General features: G+C 41.1%; 1 protein-coding gene across 3 annotated transcripts in view; it reads right to left on the reverse strand.

Moving 5' to 3' along the window:
• Positions 1 to 6,108: 6,108 nt before the first annotated feature.
• pdzrn3b (PDZ domain containing RING finger 3b) overlaps positions 6,109 to 10,904 on the reverse strand; it is a 95,796-nt gene continuing 91,000 nt past the window's right edge. For 2 of the 3 annotated variants that reach the window (XM_020593074.1, XM_020593073.1), the window contains exons 4-8: positions 9,539 to 9,637; positions 9,376 to 9,438; positions 9,100 to 9,201; positions 8,756 to 8,872; positions 6,109 to 8,501 (exon numbers count right to left, since the gene is read on the reverse strand). In XM_020593074.1, coding sequence (XP_020448730.1) covers positions 6,981 to 8,501; positions 8,756 to 8,872; positions 9,100 to 9,201; positions 9,376 to 9,438; positions 9,539 to 9,637 — 1,902 coding nt within the window. In that variant the 3' untranslated portion in view covers positions 6,109 to 6,980. The remainder of the gene's footprint in view (positions 8,502 to 8,755; positions 8,873 to 9,099; positions 9,202 to 9,375; positions 9,439 to 9,538; positions 9,638 to 10,904) is intronic. The other variant, XM_020593071.1, reaches the window with a different exon arrangement.

A 10,904-nucleotide genomic window follows, 5' to 3' on the forward strand; every position in this document is an offset into this window, starting at 1 on the left:
TTTTTTTTACAAACCTCCAACTAAAAGTGAAGTCTGATATTTGTAGTTATCTAAATGTAAAGAGGTGCAACATGTAATAGAATCAGAAGAAAGTGTGTCTATTATTTGGCATTGCAGCCAGTAAATCCCTCGTGGTGTACCATTTGTCAGAGCTTTGGACTCCGGCATTCCCCCGGAGGAGCTGGAGGAAGTGTCTGGAGAGAGGGAAGTCTGGGCATCTTTGCTTAGACTGCTGCCCCCGCGACCCGGTCCCGGATAAGCGGAGGAAAATGGATGGATGGATGGATGTTGGCTGTTCAAACATTAACAAGATTCACTTGAGTTATAAAACAAATCCCACATTCATATATTGAAATGTGTTGCTCCTTGTTTTTTGTTTTTTTTACAGGCAAGTCTACTTTCTCAGGCAAAGACATCTAATCTATGGCAGTGAAATATGGCAGTGTGGGTCGACAGGATAACTATACCGAAATGATTGCATGATCATCTAATCGTATAGGCCACTACATTCTAACTGATAAGTCAGGGTTTTGCACATTGTCCAGGCTCATATCGCTTGCAGGAAAACATGTTCTTTTGTTTTTTTCCTGCCATTAATCATTGTAATGTCTTTGTTCCATCTCATACTTGTGATAAATTCAAACAACTCCTGGATTTTATTATTCATTTTATGATATATTTACCTTTGGAGGGTTTGCTCATATATCCTGGTTGTCACATACAGTGCGATTTCACAGCAAACATGCTGTTCTGGATTAAAATTAGAGTGATAAAATACAATTCATTTGTATGATCAGACACTTGTATTTCATTGTTGCCAAATCTGACATTATTTCGGTCAACAAGATAGCAACGAGAATAATTTCACTGTTCACGAAGCTTTGCGTAAGCATATGTGGTTTGTGCAGTAACCACAAACTGTAAAAAAAAAATCTTCAATTCCAGGTTAAAGTGACAATGAAGCATTAACAATGCTGTTAATATTCAGCAGAGTTAAAATAGTAATCTTAATACCATGAACTCAAACCCCCTGATTACTCATACAAGTCAAGGTCAAATAAAAACAGTCACTATTGAAGCTATGCACATGCTTCCAATTAGCTGGAAATGTGTTGCTTCAAGACATTGTATATGTACAGTCAGCTAATATTTTGCAGTATGTTCAGTTTGCATGTATCACTATTTTTGGGTGCAGCTTTATTTTTAATTGTGAATATCATATTTGTGCAATAAAACCTTCAAATATTCAAATGGCAGAGACTGAAAGGCTCCAGGGACATGGCTCTACATCTAATTTAGACTCAGACACGATGGGGAGCATCAATATGTGTTAAAGCATTTCTTTCTGTTTACCCAGTAGCTTGTTTTCTTTAATCCAAGATGTGAGGTGTGCTAACAAGGTCCTCGCATCTGCTGAACTTACAGGAGCATTGTGGTGCCTCCAAGGTTTATCAGGCTAAGCAGAGAAAAAAAAACATGTCTGGAGTTTAATTCAGATCATGCAAAAATCAGGCACTTCAACTTGATGGGCACAAACAGTTCCCCAGATTAAGTGAAAACAGTTTGTCAAAATCAGTAATGTTACTATGACAGGTTTGTGTGATTATGGCAACATGAGGGATAATGTCCAGGCTTGTCAAGCAGGTACCAGCCTTTGTGTGAATCTGTCTCCATAGTAAAACAGCCTTGATTGCAAGCAGCAGAGGAGCCGCCGCCTTATCACTTAATGATGTATGAGAACACTGGAATGTCTCCTGTTCTCCACTCTGACATTTAAACTGATGAGTTCTGCTCTCCAGCCCAAACACAGGACTCCCACTGGTGGGGATGAGGAAACATTTTTAACCTAGAGATAATAAAAATACATGGTGGTAGCAAAGCCAAGTATGTGATCAACTGATCTCCCAGCAGTCTGTGGTGGTGATGGTGGGTGGGGGCATCCCAGAGAGCAAATGAAAAGGGAGTCAGAGGAACTCTTTTAAAAAAATAGCAAAAAGCCTTTATTCAAGTGGCTTTCTCATAATGAGGATTAAAAACTATACATATAGACAACGTGGGATACAGCCCCCCAAAAGCTGCCTACTCCAGTGTGTAACCTGCACTGCATTGTTTTCCTAGTAGATGGAAGCCAACTGTAAACACTTGGTCAGTCATCCCAATTATAGCTAAACACCAGCAGGTGGCTACATAGGGATTCAAAGAACAGGCCTAGAAGGAATGACTGCACAGACCTGAAACCACAAGACATGGACACAAACAAAACATGACCTACATCAAATACAAAACACAAACAATGTACAAAAAAACCTTATACATTTAGAGAAAAGGACAAAAGCCAATATCATCATTCAGTCCTGGATAAGATGTAGCCTGTAATTGATGTATATGGAAAGTTTGTCTCTGAAGCAACTTCAGACAATCACCCCTCACTTCCATTTAGGTTCCACTTATAATATGTTATTCTTTTTATAGAATAATCTAAAGAGCTATATTGAGTGACAAAATATACTTACTATCTGTGGATTTCCTTTTTTTTCCCTCAAGGAGTTCAGATGTAGAAAAAGAGCGAGCTCTTTTATGAGCATCCTGAATGACTTTAGTTTGACAGCCTCTCTGTGGAGAACAATCTGTCATAACTGCGGCCTGCTTTTCAAATTCCTGATCTGTATCACAAATACAGCACAGATGTTGAACTTGTCCAGAAGGAACATTGCTTGTGAGCCATTTAGGATGAAAACAGTTTGCTTTTAAAACTGTAATTCATCATTTTTCTGTACACTGTACTGTGGAGACAGCCATCCTCTCCCTTTGAAACAGCAAGAGCTAAGAAATTCACATCATTCATAGAATATTCAGTACTTAATTAAATACTTCTATTGTTAGTGTTCAAAAAGTCATAAAAGAGTAAAGGTTCCTCTATAGAACTTGAGAAAAACTACAAAACATCATCCATATAATGGCCCCACCATTTTATCATGTCATTTAAAAATATTCCCATATACAAAATCCTTTTTCCACAGACCCAAGAAGAGATTAGTGTAATTAGCTGCAAAGCTAGCCCCCAGAGCAGTCCCACGGTTTTGAATGTACAGTTGGTCCTGGAAAAGAAGCACACTGTTTTTAAATGTCCATTCAGTGAGTTGTAGAATAAACTTGGAAGGGGGCACTGAGTCCGTAGGTTGATCTTGTAGAAAATGTTGCAAGGCAATCAAACCATCAGCACGATCAATGTCCATGTAGAGGGATTCTACATCCAATGTTACCAAAAGGTAATTAGCAGAAAGCCTCATGCCCTACATCTTTAAAACATATGTGCTGTCCTGATTGTAGGAAGGCAATGATTGCGCCAAAGGTTTAATATAAAGATCTACAAAGGTAGACCTCTTTTGCTGCAGTTAACATGCCTTTTAAAGTTATTTGTATATTTGCCAAAGGATTAGGAAACAGTTTATGGTAATAGGCAGGACTGTTCAATTGCTGTAAGGCCTTTTTATCCATTACCATGACTGCTCCTTCTTTGTCAGCTGGCTTTAAAATAGTGGAACCATTTTTAGCCACAGCATCCAAAGCATGGTTCTGAGATTTTTTTCAATCATCTTTAGGCTGCTTCTGAGATGTAGAGAATAAATTACCAATATCAAAGTCCACTTTTTTAAAACACCATCAGTGTGGCATATGTTACTGGTGAATTCGACATTATAACCACATTTCTAGGTGAATTTTGATGCTACCAGACTTCTACACGTAAGTTATGATAGAATCCAAAAAGACCAACTTTGGTCTTAAACTCATTAGCCATTAATGGGATGATTGGTTCCCTGTTAAGACCAAGTGTTTACAATTGTCTTACAGCTATTTCAGGGAAAACAGTGTAGCTTTTTGCAGTGACGTGTGGGCTGTAACCCACACTTTGAACATATATAGTCTCATTATGAGACAGCCTTTTGAATAAAGACTTTTCACTGTCTTATAGAAGAGTGCCTTTGGCACATTTTTTCATTTGCCTATTTTTGGTCCTTTTTGCAAGAGAGCACTTTCAACTACCTTGTTGTGAACTTCCTGAGCTCACTGGCATGTTCCTCCTTGATTTCTAGAGCTTTTTGTTTGCCTTTCATGCCATATTGTTTTCTCCCATTAAAAGACTGTGTACCTAGACATATACCATGAAGCATGGGTTTGGTCAGGCTTAAGAAAGAGTAATCAATTTCACTTTGCCAGATGCAGAGGAAGAATCATGACTCAGACTCAAACCCAGAGACAAGAGACTAATTTGTGAACTACGAGGTCTGCCAAAACATGCAAACTGAAGACAGAAGAATTACTGTCTTTAAGCATAAATATATATTTAGGTTTAAATATTTCAATAATTTGCAAAATGATAAAGTAATTAATTTTAAAGGAACACCACCAATTTTACATCAGTTGACTATACAGTGATAACACTACTTGAGTAATCTGAAGTCAGACTTGTGTGTACAAAATATTTATTTGTAATAGCTTTATTTTTCTATCTCTCACTTGGAGACTATATTTTTAGAGATGGGTTGGGTTCAAACAGATTTTAGGCAGTTTTAATAGCTGTGGCCAGGAGAACAAGTTAATAACCCAACACTGACATCGCATCTTTCAAAGCTGATAACATTAGCAAATAGTTGCCTATTTAGACATCCAGCTGTTACAAAGAAACATCATTCATCTGGAGTCGTCCAATATTCAAAATTTCTTTTAGCTCTGCTTTTGGTGTTCACCAACTTCTGAGAACTACAGTGTACCTTAATTGAAGTATTAATCTGCAATATAAAACGATCCAGGGAAAGCTCTGATTAAAAAAAAAACTTGGTTATGAATAAATACACTAAATGCATATTCATGTTGTTTAAATTGTTGTTCCCTCATTAAAAAGCAAAGGATGCATTTAGTGGGATGTAATGTAATGTATCAGCAGAGATACAGAGCAGCTTTTGTCCTCAGTATTGAAGTACTGAGCTGCTAATTGAAGGATCATATGGGACTGAGGGCAAAAGGTCCTGCTAAAAAATGTAGGAGTCTGTGTAGGAGCCTCATTGACAACCTAGTTACAACATGAAATAACATAGTGTAATATATCAGATGTTAATTATGAACAGATGGACCACTTTTATTTTGCTGAAGAAGAGCAAAAGCAGTTGATGGAATGAAGCTGCCTTTGCAAGATCCATGTGAGGGAAAGACAAGCAAAAACAAAAGATATAAATCTGGGTTGTCGGTGTTCAGCTGCGTCCGATCTGGACAGCAGGGATCCCTTGTTTTATGTTAACGCTGGCTTGACATGCTGTTGCCCTACTTGGGCTCCGACATGAAACACAGACACAGTCAACAGACCTGCTTTTGCCCCAGGACTCTTTTATAAGTTGGCAAATTTCCATAAACAGCGAGTCTGATTCTGTGATTCTATTAAGAATGCATATCCCATATTGAGAAATATATTCAGTAACAGAGCTTGGGGGCTTTTATTACCCGGTGATAAACTATACAATGTGTTGTTTAAGGCTGTGAGGTTGATCAAGCACCACAGTAGAAGGAAACAGATTTTAAATTGGATTGGAAGTGAAACCAATCCCGTGTTAACATCAATTTGAAAAATCCTGGCGGATCTGATGGATTAATGGGCTCGCCACACTGTAAAACTGCACGAAATTAAGCTCTGTAGTGTTTTACATTTGGAGCAGTCTTACTGTATACATCACTTTTATAATCGCCCATTCATGCATTCTGGAAACAGTATCTGTTTAAGACACGATTCGGAGAATAGTTTTTACAGCTTTGTAAGCACACACACACACACACACACACACACACACGGCCCAGCCACACAAGTGTTTTCACTTACTGCCTGAGACCTCTTCTGAGGACTGTGTTCAGTAGTATAAAGCGCTCCATTTACTTAATGCTGTATGCAAAGACTGAGACGTTCACTCTCCCAGAGTACACAGTCTGTACAAAACACAGGCTGTTAACTCTTGTGCAAGGTTCATTTGGATTCTGTTCTCCCTTACCTGCCTATATTCTTCGTGGCTTGGCATACCTATGAAAACAAATGACAAAGGCCAACAATGTTTCAAAGCTCATCATATATAAAACAATAATTTATTATTTCTCTCATTTTACAAGACATCAAATTGTGTGGTTACCTAAGGATTTGTTATGCTGTTATTCTGCTCAATAGTTGAAACCCTAAGAAAGCCAAAGTGACTACAATGTGCGTTTCAACAAACAGACATTTCAAATTCAACCATGTGAGGAACGTCCTTCTCTAAATATAAGTACATACAGTACACAACAATAGTATTTGATGTTCTCTACATTATGCAACAGAGGGTACATTGCTGGTGATATTAACTTTGGGAGATCAGCACCAATAGAGAGAAATTCTAATTAAGAAGTGGATTAGTTACAAAATTGTATTTTTTACAGAAGTCCTTTGGAAAAGGATTTTCTGTTCTACCTTCCAGGAAAATAGCATTGTTTCCATAAAAGCATTAAGTACGCATAACAGTAAAATACTGAAAAGAGATATATAGTACAAACAAAATAATGCAAAATTGTGTAAATGCTGGCTGTTTATGTATGGCACACGGTCTTTTCACACTTTCAGAGCCTTCAAAAAAAGTCAAATATTGTGTTTTTCTTTCCAAAATTATTCAAAAGAGCAAGCACAAAGGTAGAAAAGGTTATCTGAAAATTGAAAAAGTTTCAAAATCCTCCACATAGCCATGTTCCACTCACGTCAAATTCAACCATCACTGAAAAGGACCTTCTCTTTGCCGCAGCGGTGGGAAATGTTCATAGAGGAAGGACTTTCCTTTTTTCCTATTTACAAAATGTTGCCACATTGAACGAGGCAGGAATCTCTACCCCAACTGGTAGTGTCTTATGTACAGCCCATTACACTCCAGTCTGTCCTCCTCTGGCTGGCCTGCCACAGGAGCTCAGACCAGGACTTAGACTGTGGTCACAGACAGGAGTGAGTTGTAAACCCTGGTGCCGTCTGGTGACTTGGTACCATGGGTCAGAAGTTCCTGGATGGTCATCCAGTTGTCAAATATTTTCTTATTCCTCTTTTTCATCATCTTTTTGTGGCTGAGTTCGATGATATTGGGCTCCTTTTTGTCCTCTGGGCCAGTCTGCTCCTTCAGACAATCGGCTCGGCTCTGTTTCATGAACTCGCGCCGCTGCCTCTGCTCCTTGGCACGAACGGCATGCTGCTTCCTCTCCTCCTTGCTCCAGTAGCGGCCCATCTTCAGCTCACTTATGGCATCGTCATCTGTGGTCATACCACTGCGCTCCTCGTGAATGCGGAGCGCACGCTCCCTCAGCAGCTTGTCCCGGACAGGCCGCTTGGTGATGTAGCGTGTACCGTCGCTGCGGATCTTCACCTTCCACTCCATCTTGGGTTCCAGGTCGCTGGGGGTGATGGGGTCCCGGCACATACTGACCAGGCTCATCTGGCTCTGGGCATACTCCACAGCTGATTTCTGCTGGATAAGCTGCATGTAGCTCTGGTAGTGCTGGGCGTGGGCAGGGATGTGGGCATGCTTGTAAGGTGAGTGTGGCTGGGCAAAGCTCCGACCATACTTAATCGACTCCCCGAGCTTCCTCTCCTTGCCCATTGCCTGCAGAGCTCCATCTGTGTCCTTGGAGGAGGCTCTGCTCTGGCTGGGGCCACAAGCTTCCTGGACAGGGGACAGGAGGGGTTTGAGCATCCTGCCGTTGGAACTGATGGAGCCCGATGGCCCAGCTGTACCCTGGCTCTCTGCTCCTCGGCGCAGTGAGTTGTCTGGAGACAACTCCAGAGTCAGAGGGGTGCTGCGGCAGCTCTCTCCTGTGTTGTAGGCACTGGAGCTGTCCTTGTCTGATTTCTCTGGTAGCTCTGTGATGTCCGAGAGTTCATGGCGGCGTGCGTCGATGCTGGTGTTGTAGTTGCGGAATCCGCTGTTGTGGAGCATCCAGGACTCACGGCACTGCTCCCTCAGCTGCTGCATCTTGTGAGCACGAACAATATTCAGGCACTCCAGCTCAATGGTGCGCAGCTCCTCATTTAGCAACTCCAGCTCTTTGTCCACACCCTCTTGGTCCTGTCCTTCTGCTCCAATACCCTGACAGTACAGACCCCGGGCTCCACTGCTCCTCATCTGGCACTTCAGCTCCAGGAGTTCTCTGAAGCGCTCGCAGTCATCAGCCGGGATGCCCAGGAAGTCAGCATCTGTGTAGTCAGCCGATATGAATGATTCACTGCCAAAGGGCAGGTCGGTGCTGCCGAGGGTGTCCTGGCTGTAGGTCAGCTTCCTGCAGCTGCCCAGCGTGTTGGAGGCCGTGGTCTGGTCGTCACCAAGGTTCTCCTGCTCTGAGCTCTCGTCGTTTCGCGTACTCTCATCAGTGCGACCCACCCCGCTGTCCTTCTCATGGTGGTTGGACAAGAGTGTGGCTGTGTCGGTGGTACCTCCATCCTCCTCATGCTTCTTCTATAAAGACAGACAACAAACAGCTCAGAAACAGTGCGCCATTCAAGGTGAAAGAAAGGGCATTGACTGTGCAAATGCCGCAGTCAGCATTATTGACCACCAGTCTCTATAATAATCATTGCTAAAAACAAGAGATCAGCTTTTACTGTCTGCAGAATTGACTTGACTAAAATAATCTAGAGGTGAACATACGTATGTGTTAGGGCAGATTGATTGCGCTAGTTTGCCTCTACAAGCTGTGCATGCGTGTGTACCTGCTGCAGCATGCTGGCAGTGAACTGCATGGCCTGATGGTGCTGCTGCTCCAGCATGTCCATGTGGAGGTCATCCAGGAAGTCATTCCTGTCATCATCCATCCAGCCCTCATCCAGCTGAGACACAGTGGGGAGAAGAGACGCTTCATTAGATGCAGATTTTCCAGTTTTACTCCAAAGTTTTACTTAAAAAATAAAACATCCACTACTGGAAGCCCAGATCTTATTTGTTGCCATAAAAAAATCACTAGTTTCTGGGGGAAAAACGTACAAGGATTTAACATAAAATGCTTTACTGTCATTTGTTTTTACTGAGCTCACACCCATGATTACATCCTAATTACCTGGATCTCTGGTCTGGCCACCAGCAGAGATATATTCTGGTTCCCCTCACTGGTCAGCAGTGCTACAGCATCCTCCCGGTTCTGGATCTCAACACCATTGATCTTAATGGACACACATAAAAATCCGATCTTTTATTTTAGCTTAATGTTATCAAATGCTGAAATTTTTAAACTGTAGGTAAAACACTATCTACCGCATTACAAATACTGTAGATTCATTTACATTTGCAATTAGCTAAGACACAAGTGAAACTGCAGAGATTACAAGTTTCTTACCTGGACGATTTTGTCCCCTTCTCTAATTCTGCCATCTTTTGCAGCAATGCTGTTTGGATCAATCTAAAGAAAACAGGAATAAATGAAATAAGGGTACTACTGACTTACCCTGTTTGCTGTCATGCTTTCTGTGTTTATTATATTAAAGCACTGTAGTATGTACCTCACTAATGTAGATCCCAGCCTCATCCTCATCATCGGTCCTGTAACAGATCGTCAGGCCAAGCTTGTCTTGAATATTGGCTCGGTACAAATCCACCTCCTGGTAAGACAAAAGCACAAATTAATATCCCACGCATCTGAAATTATTAGTTTTTTTTTTCAAGATTAGGTGGAAATTGTTGTGTATTAGCTCTTTTTTCTGAATGGACTAAATATATTGACTAGGAAGACAGGATCACAGGGTAACAGTGATCCATCAATCACTGTAATGAATCTTTCAGCTGGAAGTGGGGAAGCCATTGGTTTTCACTGACAGAATGAGAGATGATGCAGCAGACCTCAAAGGGGCAGAGTCCCGTTTCTCACTTGTCAACACCTGTAATCTCACAGATACAGATAAAGATAAGAGCTGTGATGTTTTTTTGAGGGCAGAGGATGAGCTCTGACCTCCTGAAAACTCAGCTGAATACTAAAGACTGCTTAAGGAACAGTGTGACATTTTGGGATACAAGCTTATTTGCTTTGATGCCATGCGTTAAATGAGAAGCTCAATACCTCTATCATGTCTGTGCTGTTTAACTTGTTAAAAATTGTATACACTTTTAGTTATTTATTTGATGGCCCTTTCAATGAATTTGAGGGAAGAGACATTCACCTTGATGAAGCACCCTGAAACCCCAAATGACAACAGACAACACAAGCCCACACCCAAACACAGTGCCAGGGGCTGAGTGTCTTGTGCTCAAATTAAGGTTCACGACACACAGCAGAAACAGAGGCAGCAACACTACCTATAGTAATTTAAAGGTCGTTGTGTTTTCATTATTAGGTTGACTATCTGTTGCCTTCTTTTTGATTTACTTCAGTGATGATTAGTTAAATTCCATGCCTGCAAGAACTACTATTCCATTTAAACAGCAAAAATGAAATGTCCCTGTAATAAACCACTAAACATGCCAGACAAAAAGTATTGTGATTCTTCAGAGGAAACAATGTTTGGACTTTTGCTGAAAAGAAAAACAAATTGCAGCAACAGCTTTGATGGTGTTGGACTCATCCTCAGCACAGCTGCTTTGTTTCACTGTAGAATCTGAACCTGTGTGTAGAAGCTTCCAGGTTGATAAGGATAAGGAATTAATTGGAGTTACTGCTGCTGTGCAAAAATTGTGTGCAGCTCCTCTCTCAGCGTGCAGACACATGTATCCATCCTATTGCCGCTTAGTGACCACAGTGATTTAAGGAAAAAAGAACAAGCTACATTTTACACTCGTTTTACATCAGACTAAGTTTGAACTTAAAGACACTTGATGCAACTGGTCTCCTGGGATCTCAGCTGGTTGCCTGGCAACTTTGCAGCAATAATAAGA

The sequence above is a fragment of the Monopterus albus genome, unplaced genomic scaffold, assembly GCF_001952655.1.
Source record: "Monopterus albus unplaced genomic scaffold, M_albus_1.0 scaffold18.1, whole genome shotgun sequence".
NCBI classification, from domain to species: Eukaryota; Metazoa; Chordata; class Actinopteri; order Synbranchiformes; family Synbranchidae; genus Monopterus; species Monopterus albus.